We start from the raw sequence: 18,871 nt of genomic DNA on the forward strand, positions 1-18,871 counted from the left end.
GGTGGGGGTGAACAGCCAACGAAAGCCAGCCCCCACGCCCTCCCCTCCCCACCCGTCTCAGTCTCCCTTGAGCCCTCCCCTCTCCTCCCCCCTCCCAAGCCTGTCTCCCCCCGCCTCCCCCCAACACACACACGCCGCCCCCACCCCCTAGTCTGGCTGGGAACTTGAACTGGTCCAGCCTGTTTAAACGGAAAGGACAGAGATCCTGTCTGTTCAATGTAAAAAAAAAATCAGATCAGACCTAGGGAGAGAAGAGAGAAAAGAGAGAGAGGGAGGAAAGAGGAGAGAGAGAGGAGAGAGAGAAAGAAGAGAGAAGAGAGAAAAGAGAGAGAGAGAGAGAGAGAGAGAGAGAGAGAGAGAGAGAGAGAGAGAGAGAGAGAAGAGGTGTAGGGAGAGTGTGTGTGTGTGTGTGTGTGTATGTGTGTGCGTGTGTGAAAGCTAGAGAGAGGGCGAGAGAGAGAGAGAGAGAGAGAGAGAGAGAGAGAGAGAGAGAGGGAGTGAGAGAGTGAGAGAGCGAGAAAGAATAAAAGGAAAGAAGATTTTCTCTATGTATATAAAGATGGCTACGTTAGCAAACGGACAGGCTGACAATACGAGCCTCAGTAACAACAGTCACGGCAGCCCGGGCAGTAACGGGCACATGAACGGATTAAACCATAGCCCGGGGAACCCGTCTACCATTCCCATGAAGGACCATGATGCCATCAAGCTGTTCATTGGGCAGATCCCCCGAAACCTGGACGAGAAAGACCTCAAGCCCCTCTTCGAGGAGTTTGGCAAGATCTACGAGCTGACGGTTCTGAAGGACAGGTTCACTGGCATGCACAAAGGTTAGTGGACGATTTCCTTCTTAACTTTGCTATGGAAAGAGGGGGAGAGAGAGAGAGAGAGAGAGAGAGAGAGAGAGAGAGAGAGAGAAGAGAGAGAGAAGAGGAAAAGCTATCCTGGGGGAGGAAAAAAGAGGAGGAGGAACGGGAAGGGTGTGGGGGTGTTAGGGGGATGTTTGGTAGGGGGAGAGGTTGGTTTTAGGGGGAAGGGAAAAGATTAGACAGATGGCAAAGAGAAGAATGGGGGGGGGATAGGATATTCCCCTGGGAAGGCAGGAAAAGAGAGGGAGAGCAAAAAGAAATGAGAGGGGGGTCTGATTTTGGTTGGGGTACAGAGCCACTTGAGGGTATGGTGATTGGAAATGGTTAGGCAGAATAGAGAGAGTAGCAGCGTTGAGCGGTCTGGGGATTCAAGATCGGGTGCTGTCCACAGATGTGGTGCTGAAAATACTAAGATTTTTTTTTTTTCTCTCTTCCTCATCTTTTTGGGGCCATAGTAATATCATTACAGCCGCCTAAATGGGGTTTTGGGGTGGGGGTGGGGTTTTTAATCCTTTAGGTTATTTTTTTCTATATATCATTTTAACAGTAAACTCCCCTGTACATTTAAGCTTCATGCTTGAGTGACCTGGCAAAGGGAGGTGAATTGGGGGGAGGGGGAGAGAAGGGTTGAGTTAGATGTTTGAAGGCATAAGTGACAATACATGGAAGGAAGAATCAAGAAGGGAAAACACATCGAGAGAGAGAGAGAGAGAGAAAGAGAGAGAGAGAGAGAGAGAGAGAGAGGAGAGAGAGAGAGAGAGAGAGTGTCAGTCAGAGACTGAGTCAGAGACAGACAGACAGAGACAGAGAAACAGAGATGGGGAAGGGAGATCCAGAAAGCAATGCCAGTCACTTGCTAGGGAGACCTGGGTTTTGGAAAATATATTTGGTGATAATATATTTTTTTCAAAGGATGGACACAGATAAGCCTATCATTCAAGAAGCTTCATAGTATATTTTCCCCCTATCCTTTGAAGCAGCTGTAAGTTCTAGCTGTTGTTACTATCAGGGAAGAGAAAGAAAGAGGATTAAATAAAATCTAGTAACTTTTTATAGGAAAGGGCAATGGGAATTGTCTGCAGCATCCTTTTTTTTTCTTTTTATTCTCATTAAGGCAGAGCCCCAAACGTGCTCAGTTGTAGACCGTGTGTGGGTGGCTAGTGGGTGACGAAATTAGCCCAACGCTTCGCTCCCTAACAGTAATGTATAGGATGTGCAGCTGGGATTAATAGGAGGCTGAGAGGTGTGGGCAAGTTAAATGCTCTCAGAGAGAGATTGATTGTTGAGGCAGGGAAGTAGCACCAGGCTGAGTAAGTTGTAGATAATGTACATGTAAAACCAATTTTTAATAAACATAACTATGGAGAGGTTCCAAAACTACTGTGTCAGGGCTGGTGATTTCAAAGGAAAACACACACACACACACACACACACACACACAGTCCAGCTGAGAAGCCTGCTCCCTTGCTACATGCTGACTACTGAAAGGGTTGATCTTCTAGCACATTGGGTGCTGGGGGTGGGGATGTCAGTTTTTCCTAAACAAGATTGTTTTTGTTTTTGTTTTTGTTTTTTATCATTATCTTTTCTCTGTACTTCTTTACCCTACCCCCATTCCCAATATCAAGCAGACCTCTACAGCCAAACTTGTAGTTGGAGTCCCAGAGAGCAGTTTTATTGGCTTTAACGTATTCCAGCTTGCCTGCTGAGTAGTAAATCTTAAAGTTAATGGCATGTTGAGTGGCACAAAAACAGAGAAGAATGGAAATATACCAGTTTGGGTGGGTGAGGGGGGTTGTAAGGATTGTAGGAGGGGAAGATTACCACCCTTATTCAGTTTGGAGAAAATATTTGTTCAGAAGAAAGATTGGCAAGATGGAGTGAGGAAAGATAGTCTCCTAAATACTATTTGTTTCCTTCCTTCCCCCACCCACTCCAGATTCCTGGGGTTAACTGTAGCCTTGTAGCTTTTTCTCCTTTTAATCAAGCTTCCTAGAAGCATAACAATGCTAGTGTGTTATTTTGATTATTCCATTTTTAAAAATCATAGTAAAAAAGGCTCTTTCTCCATCAAAATGGACAGCATGTGCAGTGATGGAAGCTTTCAAAGTTTACACACAAAAATATTTAGAACCCACTGGAGGAAAAGGACAGATTCTAAGAGGCAGATTTTCTATTGGATTTGGAGCAAGAAAAGGCCACATATTTATTCATTTCTAATCTGTGCAAACTTTTGTAATTTACCTTGATTTATCTTCAAATTTCTTGATATGAAGTTGTAAATACAATCAATGTATGTTGGATGATCTTTTTTATTTTACATTTTTTTCTCATGTACACATATAAATAAGATGATCACCATCATAAAGGGAAATAATACTATGGTATGGATTTATATAGACTTAGCCAAGCTGTTTGGGATAGACAAAATCCCATTTTATGAATGTTTTGACCCCCAAATTATCTCTACTGACAATAACAGGTAAACCAGTTGGTGGCCCAGGGTGTATTCACTTGGCCCTCCTTACTGCAGCAGCTTACCCTCCAAATCCGGGCATCATTTTCTCCCCTATGAAACTTCTGCATATCCCATTCCCCTCGTTTTTTATAGAGCGAGTCTCGGCTATGAATGTCACTGACAGCGCTTGGAGCTTCGGGAGAGCTAAATAAATGATACACTTTCCGAGGTCTGTTTTATTCAGTCCGAGAAGAGTTTGAACTCCTCCTTCTGTGATGCTGCCTGATTTATTAGCTAATCCTGATAAAAATAAGCCTCTGGCTACCGGAAAAAAAAAAATCTCTCTTGCCATTGGTGATTAATTACCGTTAAGTCAAAAAGCATGATGGGACTTTGGAGAATGAAGATTGTGTTGAGCTTCTAGTTTCCACACACCCCCCCCCATCTTTAAATCGACAACATGAGGCAAAATATGAAAATGGTGCCTTTTGTTAAATCAGGGATGAAAGCTTGCTCGTGTATCTTGCTCACTCCTTCTTGAATTTCCAACTTCTAATGAACCTAGTTGGGATAAAACTGAGAGATATGGTGAGAGATGGCCTAAAAAGCTACTAGCTAATGTGTGTATTAACTAATTGATAATAAATAACCAAATTAACAAGCCAATAAATAAATCCATTGCCTGATCAAGTTACCTTAAACCACTACCTTCCATTTCCCTGTAGCTGAGTAAGAGAAGTAACCCCAAGAGTTAATGGAATGTCTGTCGGGTGGAGCGAAACCTTAAAAGAGAATTAGCTTAAGTCAAATTGGGAGGTTGTGATACTGTAAAAGGAGTATTCAAAGGTCCAAAGGAAAAAAAATACAGTTCTGTCAGAGGAGAGGAGAACTACTCTTCGGGGGGAGACATTGATGGTATTGTGGCAAGAGAGTTTTTAAAGATGTAGTCTCATTCTGGTAATGGGACACTAATTGAAAATAAAAGAAGGGGATCAGAATGGGCAGAAAATAGCAAAACACCCAGATAGTGAAAACTCTCAGATGCGAAAGATACCCTCTTCTCCATTCCATCCTTTCCCGTCTCCTACCCCAACAGAAACACTTTGGGAAAGATTTTTTCCCCTGGTCACCAGAGGAAAGATTTGTACTATTGATTAAAAAGGACCTAGATCACCTATGTTTGCATTATGAGTAAGATAAAGCCAGTTTACAGAGATTTCTTTTTCTATGAAGAGATTTCTTTTTTCTCTTCCTTCTGTTTCTATCTCATTTTTGTCTTTTATTTATTTCATCTTCATTGTTTTCTTTCCTGGGGTCTGAATACAGAGAACAGAAGTGGGAACCATATAAAAACACACATGGCACACACATATGCAGAGTTATCAAATCACACAAGAACAATTTAGCAATCCATTCATAACTTTGGTCTTGTCTAGCAGGGTAGGAGCTTGAGAAGACTGAGTTACTGGGAGACATAAAGACTAGTGCTCTCTGGACAGCCATATTATAATGCATTATCTTTGAAGTCATTTAAGTCCAATTTAAGTGGTATTTAGTATAATATTTATGAATTAATGTAATCTAAATATAGGGCTGTCCCCGAAGGTTTAAACAGCCTTTACTACTGATGCGTGCTTGTTCACAGGGCCTGTAATGCATTTTAATCTAAACAGCCAGGTCCACCTAACAGTACTTCTAGTTATCCAGTCAGAACAGATCTGCGCCTGGGTATCCACCCTGCATGGAGATTTTTCCAGCTGTAAGAAAGAGAAGGCACTGCACGGTGGCCTTTGGATATTCATCAGCAGGAACCACTAATCTATAAAATATGCAATCCTCTGAGAATTTCACATTTCATATAAAAAGAAGTTGGGGTGGAAGCATCCTTTGGAAATTACTTCACAGTTTATTCAGTTTTTAAATATACTCACCAATTCTTCTTCTCCAACTTAAGCCTTTATATGACAAACAGAATGCATTTCAATTAAAAGTAAATTGAGGAAAGCCCAAAAATTCTCTAAAAGGGGGAAGAAGAAATTTGGTTAGATTTAAATTTCTGTGGGTTCTGTGCTTCTTCATAATATCATTTCTGCATTCAAGGGGTGTGATCTACCAGAACATCAGGCTTCCATTCATTCTAGCCTAACTGAGAAGACTTTTTTTTCCCTGTGTATTCATGAATTAAAGCTCAAGCAAATCCCCATCAAATTTCAGCATTCCAGAATGTAAAATGACAGCAGAGCCTGGATATAAACCCATGACCAATTCGGATGAATGTTTTTAAAAATCTTTTTAAAAATGAAAAACCTATAGTAGCAAGGAAAATAGTACTGTGAAGTAGCTACGTAAAAACACACCCATTTCATTGAAATAACTGACTTACTTTGCAAGAAACAGGTAGGAAGAATAAGGTAATGAGACAAGAAAATAAGCAAACAAAAATGACATAAAGTAACTTTCAGTGAAAACATAAAATTGCAATTTTAACAATAAAATGTTCTCAAATTAGAAATTGTATATGGTAAATGCTAATAAATATTCCCTTCAGTATCAAAGAGGGAAAGAGGTTGGTTTCCTACGTGTTTGCTTCTCTTTTCTACATACATTTTTCAGAGCTGGTGTCCACAAAGATAAGAACATGTGCATACATATGTGTATGTGCTTTGGCATTTATACATGTGACCTGGGCACATCCACCAACTAGTTCTGAACTGTGTTACATAGAAACCCTGCCACAAGATTTTTACTATGTCCTCCATAATCTGAAAATGGATTCTAGATTGGGTTAAAGAGTTATCTTTGAGGTTCTTTCATTATCTCCATCACCTTCTCAAATTGTTCAGATGTTCATAACTCATAATCAAAAGGTGTCTTCTTCAGCTTATTCATTTCTTTACAACAAATATCAGAAAACACCATTAATCTGAAGATATTGTCCTTCCTGTGTGGGTTCTTTAATTGTTAAGGATTTTCAGAAGAATGTAATTCCAGGATGGTTAATCATCTCAATTTTTTTTTGGTTTAATTTTCCCTCCATATCCCTCTCCCTTTGGTGTGTTGTAAATGATTGGTCCTCTGTGTGTGTGTGTGTGTGTGTGTGTGTGTGTGTGTGTGTGTGTGAGAGAGAGAGAGAGAGAGAGAGAGAGAGAGAGAGAGAGAGAGAGAAATACCCATAGATAGAGACAGAGAGAGACCTGAGTATTCAGATAGACATCTGAAACGCCACCTCCCTATTCATAAAAAATAGCTGTCTCATTTAAGACAGGATAATCTTTAAGAAACCATTGAAACCTTTAGTCTCTGTGAGGGACTAGCCATACAGTTCCCTAAGATGTAGTAATAAAGCAGGATTATGAGAAAGATAATGGTGAGTGGAAGGACTAGGATACAGGGTGAATGAAAATGGGGCAATGAAAGTTAAATTACCAAAACACCAACTGGGCACTGAAAATTGAGAGCATCCATTGGGACAAAGAAAGGGGAACTAGAGTAGCATCTATGTTTAGTTCAAAGAGTAAATTATTTGAGATGAAGGTGAGGAAGAGAAAGGTGTTTGAGAGCTGGTAAGGGGGAAAGTAGTGAGGAGTTGCTAAAGTTGGGGATAATGTGTGTATGATTTTGTGTGTCTGTGTGTAGATCTTTGAGTGGTTTGTATGGTAAATTAAGGTGTCAAAGTTAGCATCAAATGAAATTTCCTCTTAAAAGTTATAGTATTCTTTTTTGAGGGGAGACAAGGCACAAAGTGGGGAGAAGTGTAGGTAATTAGGAAAGTCTGGAGAAAAATACTACTAGAGATGTAACTTACCACAATGCACCAACTCATCCCTTTGGTCCGTGAGTATTGACCCAAGGTTTGGGGGGTTTCTCTACTTACTTCCCCCCATCCTGAATGAGGGGAAGGCTTTCTGAGGTTATCCATTTGCATCTCCCATTCCCTGTGACCTTTCTCCAGATCTTTATTCTCTTTATTACCCCTCAACTCCATTGATTGCGTTTTAGAAGTGACCTTCTGGACTGAGCAGCCGCAGAGGAGTCTCTCTGCAGAGTCAATCCTACCCCTTCTGCATCCTACACCCCTCTGTTGACACTACATCCCTGTAAATACCCCATTGCATTCTTTATCTTCTGAAAATTAACATTTTCCATATACCAAGGACTTTGCTAATTCAATCAAGACGACTCTCCTAGAAGTAATCAGTGTTTTTCTCCAAACCCAGTCAGGGTGTGGCAGGAACCCAGCAGTCTGCCAGTCAGCATCTCTGCGGCATTGGAGGTAAACCCTCTTTGCACAAGGCTTCTTAAAATGTCTCTTCTCTGGGATTCCTAACACACACCCCCACCCTGAGGCCAGCTTATAAGATTTGGTTCCAATTGGATGTGTGGTTGAGAGTTGAGGGGCAAAAATAAAAGGTCCCACCAACTTCCTCCTTTGAAAAAAAAATATGTTTCCCAAATTTAAATACACAAATGAATCCCCAAATCTGAGTGTGGAGATTGAGAATTGATATTAAGTCTGGTATTGAAGAAATTGAAGACCATAGACAGGCAGGAAGCAAAAAAAAGGGAATGAAAGTATGGATGAATTCAGCATTGGGAGATCTCCAAAGTTGAGTTATTTGGTTTCTGTCAAGTTAGGAGTGACTAGCTACAGGGGCTTCCTACAACTCCATCCACTGGACAACCTAGAATTTTCTAAATGCCTGAGGTTAATGTAGACCACATGACATGATCCCTACCTACAAGAGGGGAAAAGAAAAATGGACTGTGAGTAGTCTGAGTTATGGCTAGGATAAACTTCATAGATGTACTTGAGGAGAGTCTGGGGAGGGGTCAAGAAAAGGGGTTGGGTATTATTAGAGTTTTCATTGTTATTTTTCTTGAAATTTGTTCCACTTTCTTTTTTCCTCAATCATTATGTGCTTCTCTCCTGCAATCCCAGCTGATTGAAGATTAAAACCAGTTCTTAGTAGTTCAGGAACCAAATCATATGTGGCCATCTGTATGATGTAAATGAATGGGCACCCTTATAGATATAGACATCGTGCTCACTTTGTGAGGAAAGAGCAGCCAAAAATATTGATCACAGCTCAGGGGAAAAAATTGATAATGAACTGGTCTCCAACAGGACTTTAATTGACAGTGACTTCCGAGGCCCAGCTCTGGACAGAGTATAAACTGACCACGATGTTACTTTATTGCAATACACTCTCCTTTAATTAATTATCACCTTTGTTAAGACTGGCTACAGATCAAAGGTTTTTAGATACTTAACAGATTCTTAGTACAAAGCTCTCAGATGCATTAGGACTATCCAACAGCTCGGCCAATGAGGCGAAAGAGCTTCCCATTTTCCTCTCTCTTATCTGTTTATTTCATCTTCTTTGTTAAAGACAGACAGTCCTTGCTGCACAGACACTGTTGGTTAGGATAGGGCCTTGTTTGGGGATATCACTTTCTGGGAGAAAGATGGAACAGAATATGTGAATGTTGGGGGGTGGTTTGTGGGGGCATTTTGAAAAGGGAAAGAGGATGTTTGGCTTTGCAGTTATTTCTTAAAATGCACAATTGGGGCTTTAGCCACGGCTGAGTCTCTGGCTGGAATGAGGAATCTGGACACGATGCAGACAGTCTGTGAAAATTGCAAAAGGTGTGTGTGCATGCATGTGTGTGTGTGCTTGCATGTGCACATAAATATTACAAGATCAATAGAGAGTGTATCCTTTACTCACACCTCTTAACTTCTTCCTCCCTTACTTTCGCCTTGTGAACACCTGCACTGATGTCGTATTTCACTCCAGAAAATGCTTGCAGCCCGAATGAATTTGGGTGATGCTAAATGAAACCAAGTCATTGTTTTGTTTCAGTTGTGGAGTATGGGTGACTGTGAGGATGCGGGCGCCAGTTGGGGTAGGATGCCTAAGCATTAGCACAGTGGTACCACAGAAACTTCACTCTCCCAGGAAAGGAGGAGGGGGCCCAAAAACCTACAAACTGACAGGTGACTTACTTGAAAGCGACCCTCTGAGTCGTTCTAGGCAGATTTGAATGCCATACGTGGCTGTTTGTTCATTATTCTAATTTAATGATGCAGTCACACCTAATTAATCCATGTCTGGTTTATTCATATGCTATGTCTGAGCATCCAAAAGATTTTTCCAGCTAGCCCAGCCTTCCTTTGCCGGGGAGAGCTAGAGGTGTGCCTCTGGGTGAGGGAGTTTCTCAATCTGAACAGAAATGAATCAGTGCAAAATGAGTTGGTAGAGGCAGCAACATGGGGCCATCTCTGACATAAGTGTTCATGCACAGCAAGCATGAGAGCATGTAAATAATCACAAGAAAGCAGGCATACACACATATATGCACTATATTTTCTGATATAGCCAACATGGCCTTATTCATTTTTTTAATACCTATAGGGCCAATTCCCATTACATAATGAGCATTCCTCCTTGGAAACATACCATCAGTGCGTTGGCATTCAGATGACTGGAGATTTGAGAGCAAAAGGAAATAGCAGTCCATTCTCCAACCTGTTCCAGTGAAGGGATAGCCAGGTAGACTGCTCCCATTATACAGATGGACAGACTGAGACAAAAGTCAGATTTGTAACGGGTCCTGCCTTCTTGACAATCTGTCTAACTTGGGCATCTTCTTTTGGCTGATGTTGTCAGGCAGGTAAATAGCAAAAATGGCATTGACCTAATAATATCTTTCCTGAAATGAGAGTCCTCTGGGGATTCTGGGGGAAGAAAATTGTCAAAAGATAAAACAATATACAATGTTTGTTTAGGAATGCTCCGATTTTGCTACCACCACCACCTCCATAATGATTTAATTGACTATTTGATCAGTTCTAATAGCACTATATCTCTCACTAAGGTTACCCCCTCCCTGGAGGCTTAAAGGTGAGTACAAATAACACACCTAAGAGTGCACAAATCCTTCCAGTAATGGGTTTAGCTATGCTTTTTAAAGGAATGTGACAACTACCCTGGGATGATTCAGTTGTCTGAATAAAGGTCAATATAGTGAAATCCATTATTAATAATATCAATACTTTGGTTGACCAATATAACCAGGGACTGTAACATGTCACTGCTATTGGTTAAGGCTTGAAAGAGTAGGCAGCAACAGCAGGAAATTATCCCCATGTAATATTTATCATATTGACTGATTCTAATAATATACTCAAAAGGCAAAAATGTTGGAAATATTTGCTCAGCCCATGTCTAGTGAGAGAGGGAATCCAGCTCCCAGTGGGTTATATAGACTTGAACTTCTTTAGAAGGTTGCAGTTAAATAGCTACTGTCACTAGCTCACTATTAATGACACCCTACACTATAGTCTTTCTCCAGTTGCCCAAAACAAGCTTATTCTACTCTGTCCAAAAAAAGCAATGGATTTACTTGGCTGCCATCAAACCATATCTTTCTGTAAAATCGATACTTTGCATAGCGCTATATCACCTAAAAGAGACAAAAAACACCCTCACACCTAACACTTTCTCACTGTCCCCAGTGTTTTAATTTTGTCAAAGTGAGAACAGGTTCTGAGGAATGGAGGAGGGGAGAGGGTAGGGAAGATATAATTAATTTAACTGGATGAAAAGAAAGCCTTTACAATGAAGGATTGACAGGTGCTGAAGAGGAGCCTCTCCAAGATGCCATTCTGCATCCCAAAGTTTCAGGTACCTTGGAGGAAATTTATGAACACCCATCCTCAGACTTGTGCATGGCATAATCAATTTGCCTTACTTGGGTTAATCTAGAACCCAAAGCTTGAAACTTTTAGGAATCCCCTCAAATAACAGGATGGTCTATCTGGATGGGCTGGAGTTTTTCAAGTCATTTGCATAATCATATCTTACAACACTTTTTATCTGGAGTTCATTTTTGGTAATAAAAGGTAGAGAAATCAGATGATTTTTCTCCATGTTCATATGTTAATCCAGTTATTTAAGACCTCACCTCTTGTCATCTTGCTCCATGTCTGGAAGTGAGGAGGGGAGAAAAGACTTGTGACTTTTGTTTCTAGGATATTTCAAACTTTGACCATGTAGGATAAAACCAGGAAAAGTACCTTGAGCAAGATATGATAAAATGATGGAGGTGAAGATAGGGTAGGGGAAGGAGGGCATTTCCTGCTGGAAAGGAGAAAAAGCAGAATAAGGAAGAAGGCACCTTCAGCCAAAGCCCAGTAAGCATATGCTCTTATAATCTCTTTCTACTAATAGACATTCATCAAGGTAGCAAGATTGGAATGACTTCAGAGGCAAGACTGGTAAAAAGGATGAGAGGAAGTCATGTAGAGTGAGGAGGAAAAAACATTTCAGTCAATTTTTGGTCATTAACAGAAGGAACAAGAGATAGAGACAGAAAAAAGGGTATTGTGTACGTATGTGTCATCAAAGACAATCTGCACACTAGTACCATGGTCACACCATGTTATAAGCAATCTTTTCCTTCTCAAAGTTGAGGTCTTTTTAAAAGACTATTTTTTTCATAGCTGACATTTATAAATGACCTTTAGGCTTATTAATGATTTTATTTACATTTATCTCCTTTGATCTTGCCAAGGAATCCTTGATTTACTCTGGAGTCATTGAAAAAAGGCAAACTCCATGACATCCAGCCAGATCTGACCAGGTTAAAGTATAAGGACTTGCTTAGACCACTTGTACTTTACTTTCCTCTATCACCTGGCCCTTCCAAAAGCCTATAGAACAAAGCCCCTCCTCCCCAAGTCTTTCCAGGACACATAGCTCATTGTTTTCCAGGATAGGTAGTTTCCTTCGAATCCCATGCTCAATCTTTCCCTATTCTCCTTCCAAGTTGCTATTCCAGGTCACACCTTCCCCTCTGCACTCCAAGGTCTTTAGTATCTTGAGAGGCAATACAGCATAACAGAACATTTTGGGGACTTTTTTTTCCAATCAGGGGATATTAATTTCTATTACAGTTCTACTAACTAACAATATCACCATAGCAGAACTCAGTTGCCTCATTAATATGAGTAGAATTCAGGAGTATGAGTGAAACTCAGTCACCTCATCTGTAAAACACTGAAACTGGAATAATTGCTGATCTTGAAAGACCCATCTAACTTTATGTCCCTCGGTACTATAATTCTCTTTTCTGAGGTTACCATCTCCCATCCTAAACTCAACACATTACTCCCTGGAAGGGGGAACAGGAGGAAGAAAGCAAGGCTGAGAGAGTGTGTTTTACTCTGTGTATTTAATCAGGAGTATACTCGGACAAGCTGTGAAGAACTGAGCTTCAGGGTGCCCTGGGTATCTAGGAGGATAGATTAGGGGTCACTGGCCTTCCAGTTCCCCTAGTCCTTCCAGGGATTCATCAGATAAGAGGGTACCTTTAGGATGAGAAAAAAGAAAAATTATGTCACCTTATCTATATACAGTATTCCCTTTGTTCCTCTGAGGATCAAGAAAGTTCCTTTAAGCCCCTCTTCAATAAAGAGGGACTTGCCCATGTCAAACCTGTTAGTACCCCTTGTTATGCTGAGCCTGAGTATAGGCAGAAGGCCTTGCTGGCAAACCATCAGGATCATTTCAGTGATCCTAGACAGTGATCTTGGTGTCTGGACAGACACACCAAAATATCTCTCACAAGACCTGATATTCCACCATTGCAATTTCATTCCTTTGGGTTAATGTAGTTCTTTCCTGATTCCACTATTAAATTGCAATTTCCCCTGGAACACAATCAATTCCTAAAACCTCAGTGTAAATGAATTTGTTCTGTTTTCTTCTCAGACAAGAAAGCCCAAGAGCAGCTTGAGAACAATGGGTACCAAGGGAGGCAAAGGGCTAATAAGCGCCAAATGGAGGGGGCCTTCCCCAGAGACTACACAGGCCTTGCCGTTGTGACCCACCTGAAAGGTTTATAGAGAGCCCTTGGCTAGTGTTTGTGAGACCCCATAGCTGTGTGGTCTCTCTCTCTCCTCAAGGAGGCGCCCTCTGATGGCTAATGTAAGGAAGTCAGTCCTCCACAACTGTTCTCTAGGCCAGAATAAAATGATTTTTCCCCCTGTTCTTCCTCCTCCTGCTTCCCCACTATTCTGTGGCTCTAGCAGAAGCCTATCATGCTGAAACCCTTCTCCTTATTTAGAGTTCCTCAGAGACAGACAAGACTGAGTCTGGTTTTCTTTATTTGGAAAGCAACCCCATGACAGGCAGCAAGAATAAACATATATGTATACATACACATATGCCCTTTGCTTGTGCATCTTTGACTGATTGGTTGATCAATCAATTAACACCATTTATCGCCCATATACAGTAACTGGGTACCAATAGCACTGCTGTTGCATCTTGTTCTATTTCAGTCTGTGGGCTAGAGCAAGAGAATAATTATATTATTTATTTATGTGTTTTATTCATTGTATTTTTAAATAAAAGGAAACAGTGATGTGATATGAAGAGCATTATGTTAGAAATTAGCATACCTAAGATACTAGATCTGACTCTCATGAACTGGATGTGAGATAGTGGCTGTCCCCTCAACTATAGGGACCTCAGTTTCCTCCCTTCTATATGTGAGATGACCCCCAAAGTCCCTTTAGCTCCCACATTCTATACACCTACCATTTATTGTCTATTTAAGAAAGTTCTGGACAATAGAGATGTCCTTTGCCTCAGAATGTCATTTTTCTAGGTTAAATTCTTGATGGAAAGACTGAGGCTTAGGAAGAAAAGGAAGTGGCCCATCTTCCAGATTCTCATAACTCATATAGCCTGGGAGTTTGATATCCTCACTCTATAATCACAACAAAATCATGATTAGATTCCCCCCCCTCCATGTCAGGTCTGAAACCCCTTTTGTCTTGCATATTGACTTTGACAAGATCCCTAAAAGAATAGGTTGGTTAAAGCTGAGATTATTCTCTCTCAAACTATCCCTAAAGATTTTGAAAGGGACCTAACTCCCTAAATTCCCCAAAACATAGGAACCTTTTCTCTGGTGATTTCTCCGAGCTTTGCTGACCCTTTCTGTTCCTAGCTTAGAGCTTCATTGAGGATATTTCCAGTCTCTGTGGCCCTTTAGGGAAGTGAATTTCATCTTATAGACTCCATCTACCATGCATGGAGCAAATTTCTTCAAAGCAGAGAGTAGCTGAGTCCTGATTTGAAAGATAAGAAAAAATAGATCTCTTCCTTTGGGGAATCTCCAGTCCTATTAAGGGTATAGAATACATTTATGACATCCAAGGACTTTCATGGGATGTGGTATCCACAAGCATAACATTATCTCATCCAGTATCAAGAAAAAAACTTTGGGTCTGGGGCTAGCCAGAGGAAGTGATCAGAAGAACAGGATCATAATGTTTATAGTGGTAAGGAATCTCAGAGATTTAGTCCAATATATTCATTTTCACATGAAGAAATGGAGATCCAAAGAGAAAAAGATTATTTCTCAAGGTCACACAAATATTAAGAAGAACCAAAATTCAAAGGTCTGGTGCTGTGGGCTTGGTGCCAGGTTTCAAAGGCAGGGAGAGAATATGCCAAGTAAAGTGAAATGGCATAGCCAAAGGCTCCTTTGTGGGAAGAAACAAGACCTGAGCAGAGGGAGCAGGGAGATGGTGAGTACACTCACTGTTCAAAGTTCATTAAATTTTGTTTCTCAGCGGGGTCCAGAAGTTCTGATCTCAAATAAGGAGGGACCCAAGATAGACTGAAGAGCAGCAGGCACAGTATTGGGAAAGGCAAGCAGCTCCCGACAGCTCCCGAAAAGGGGAATCTTTTCTTCCTTTGGACCTGCAGTGTCCTTTGGCCTTCCCAATCACAACCCGCCCATGTTGAGAAATTACTCATTGAATATTTAAACCAATGGTCATGTTCCCTATTACTGGGGCAGTCTTCCAGATCTTACTGGAAAGCTTGGTTCCATTTTCTAAGCAATAAAGAGGGATGTTTGTGGCACTGGAATCTCCCCTTGCTTTCTGCCCCTTACCCCCATTTTTACCCCTCCCAAGAATAGACTGAAATTCTAAGAATGATGGTGAACCATCTTTTCCTGTTTTCCCAGAAGCCTAGGACTAAGACGTCAGATGTAAAGTTCCCTTATCAGAATCCAGCCTAAAATAGTGATTATAATTCCTTCAGGAGGAATTCTGACAGGATATGAGGGTCTTAAGAGTGAAGCACTGGACGCACAGAGGCAAGGTGGCCAAAGGGGTGGAGGGAGTAGGAAGTCAGGGATACTGAAGGAGCAAGTTGATTCTCTTTGCCCTGAAAGTACATTAGGAATATGGTGTGATGTACCCTCTCTTTGAGAGATTCAGTCTCTTTCAAAACCAGAGAAATAGATAAGTTGATCTCTCAGGACAGAGACCAACTCTTCAACAGACTCAAAGGATGAAAAATAAGGTTCTTATACAATCCTCAGTGATTTCTTGTCTTCCTCCCAATTTCCTCCACTCCAAATCAAAAAAATTTACCAGGGAACATAAAGGGTGGTAAAGGTAGGTAAGATCCAAGGACCCTTTAAAAAAATTGTAAAGTTAGTGGAGGTGGTCTTTAGCATGTTCCCATGCTATAACAAGATTTCAGTATGGTCAAGATGTCTTTTGTCTGCCCTATCCTGAATTACTCTCAGTATAAACCATTTCCTTCTCTCTCTCCTATCAAAATTTAACTATGCTATGTCCTATCTCTTCAAGGCCCTGCTTCCCGATGATCTAATAAACTAATCTGTGCAGCTGTGTTAAGCGGCTATTAATGGGTGTTAATGTGTTACCTCTCCCCGGTAAGTTATATGTACTGTATCAAGGGCCTTCTGGAGACCATGTCTTAACTCAAAGGACTAACGATAATAGAGGAAATTTCAGGCAGAGTGGAGTTGAATATATATTCTATTTTCTTTTGGCCAGTCACACCACATAAACAGTCACTTACTCCACAAACATGTAAGGCTGACCTGCATGACATTCCATAAAACAGTCTTAGGAAAATAGATGCCATGGTTGAATAATAATATGAATAACTTGGAGAGAGTATTACATTAAAAAAAACCACTTTCACATTTATTTTCCCATTTGAAGTAGAACTTCTATGAGAAGGGCAGAATAAAAATCATTACCCCCATTTTCCAGATGAGGAAACTTAAACCTCACAAAGATAAACTGACTTTCCAAGATTACTCTCTGGTTTAGTAGGAGTTAGGTTAAGTCCAAGTCACCTGGAATTAACTCAGTACTTTGTCCAAAGGACAGCCTAGCTTCAAAAATCGGTGATTCTGCCGGGTGTCTGCCGGATGCGAAGTGTGTTCTGAGAGTCTAGGATGTTTAGAAGGTTGACAAGTGAATGAATTTCTCACAAACCACCACTAAACCCTCTCCCATCATCCTCTTTCCCACCACTAAATTTAGTTATTCTTTTTAGTTAACATTCTTCTCTTTTCCGGTTGCCATCTTAAAGATTTTTTTTAAACTATCACACAAATAATTATGATGCCCATGTATAAGGAGGCCAGCTCCCCGAGAGAGTTGCTGAATCTCTGTCTCCAGCCGCAAGCAGAGCCTGCCAGGACAGTGGAGACTAGCTGTATCTGCCGCTGGGCTAAAGCAGCCTAGCCGGGAAAAAGACGAATCGTGCAATTCGGAGCTGATGATGCCAAAGGTTTAATCAAATATTCAACATGGTCAGTAAACTTAAACCAACGTCGTATCTTGAGCTCTAAGTCCCCTCCCTTCCCTTCCCGCTGTCGCTGTCCAGCGGAGGCTAAGAAAGTTTTTACCTCTCCCGAGAGCCTAGGACTGACTGCTTTGGGAATGGAAAGTGGAGACATTGGGGCTGGGGGTTTCGAGAATTCTGAATGCACTTCTACTGGTTGATTTAGGTATTTGAGGGGTGGGGAGGGAATGGTTGGGTGGGGGGGACGTTCAGGGAGCTGGGGTTTATAGCTTTCCTTCTGTGTTCTATTATTCATTCCCTCTGATTTTTATCTAATCTGTCCCTGATTGTCCTGGTGAAACTTAATAGACAAAGTGAATTTTTATTACATCATCAATATAATCTCCAGCTAATCAGCAGCCACGTGGGTCGCAATGAGCCCTTTAGTTCCTCAGCTGGCTTCATAAAAAAAATAGGAACATCAGTGCCAGGTCTGGATTTACACCCCCACGCTCCCCTCACACACACACACACACACACACACACACTCTACTCCCAGTTTGAGTTTCTCTGGCTCTGTCACACTGCATTATGCACTCTGTGGGGGGAGAGAGAGGAAGGTCTCCCAGACCCTTGGGTGAAGCTGCCAATCCACCAGGGAAACCTTCTCTGTTGTTATTATTTTTAGTTTCCTTCTCTCAGTTCCAGGTGTTGAAATCACAGATCTAGGGCTTGTGTTGTGAATGCTGGAGTGGTCTATTATTGCCTCCTGCTCTGGCTGGTGCCTGTTGCTGTGCTGGGAATATAAAATATCATTTCACATAATCACATGCTTCACATTGTATATTGCATATGAGATTAGGATAGGGGTCTTATTGTGCAGGGAGCCTGGGTTCTCAAAAGCCATGATTAGAGCACAAACTCCAACAGGACCTCTGGAAAGGTTTGGGGTATGTGCCAAAGATAAGCAGAAGGCTTATCAGAATTTTAGCTGGGGAGATTCATCACCAGAACTTTAGCTGATAGGGTGATTGGGTTGTAGAGGTTTGAGTGTAGAGGTTTGATTTTTTAGCCGCAGTAATCTCTAAAACTTTATATTAAGTTATGAAAAAGTAGTGATCTATATTGCAGAAGGGAGTGAGATACCTATGAAATTACAAAATTTTAATGGTCATGTATGTTATAGTATACAATAAATGCAAAAGCCCCACAGAAAGATTAGCTCATTATTTTGTAGCTATGCTATACATAGCATGTACTATAACCTCATTTTTTAGAACACCCAAGTTTTCAAAGCATTGTTATTTATATATTTCAAGTATTATCATCTGTTCTTCTCAGAGCAACTCAGGAAGGTTTTTCTTTTCCTGTGTGTACATACATATATGGAGAATAAATGGAGAATACTCATGTGGGCCTTTATTTATTTTGCAATTTGACATCACTGGGGAAAAAAACAAAACAAAACAAAACATGATCAGCCAAAAAGCAAAATGTAGTGGGCAGAGGCAGATCAGGATGGATTCCACCAATGCTAAGATCAAATAAAGCAGAAAAGCAGGGAGTCTGGTTGTTTTAAAGGGTGAAGAAGGCAACACATCCTGTCTCCCCCTCCTTCCAGTAGCCTGGAAGCCATCCATCATTGAATGGAAACAAATAGTCTGTATGCCTGAATGTCCCTATTTCAAGATGTAGTTATGAGGGAGGAAGACTGATATTTAAAAAAATAGTAGCTTCATTATTCAAATGGGTATTATTAACCTTGAAAAACTCTAGATGTATTCAAAATATTTCTGGTGTTAGCTCTATCCTCTCTAGGAATTGCCTTCAGAACTTGAGGCACATTCTTTAGTGTGTCTTCAAAGGATGGATGAATGAGTGAATGAATTAATGAATGAAAAAACATA

The 18,871-nt window shown here is 40.9% G+C and overlaps 1 protein-coding gene across 47 annotated transcripts in view; it reads left to right on the plus strand.

Moving 5' to 3' along the window:
- Positions 1-469: 469 nt before the first annotated feature.
- CELF4 (CUGBP Elav-like family member 4) overlaps positions 470-18,871 on the plus strand; it is a 554,778-nt gene continuing 536,376 nt past the window's right edge. For all 47 annotated transcript variants that reach the window (XM_051969697.1, XM_051969706.1, XM_051969716.1 and 44 more), the window contains exon 1: positions 470-830. In XM_051969697.1, coding sequence (XP_051825657.1) covers positions 548-830 — 283 coding nt within the window. In that variant the 5' untranslated portion in view covers positions 470-547. The remainder of the gene's footprint in view (positions 831-18,871) is intronic.

The sequence above is a fragment of the Antechinus flavipes genome, chromosome 1, assembly GCF_016432865.1.
Source record: "Antechinus flavipes isolate AdamAnt ecotype Samford, QLD, Australia chromosome 1, AdamAnt_v2, whole genome shotgun sequence".
In the NCBI taxonomy this organism is placed as follows: domain Eukaryota; kingdom Metazoa; phylum Chordata; class Mammalia; order Dasyuromorphia; family Dasyuridae; genus Antechinus; species Antechinus flavipes.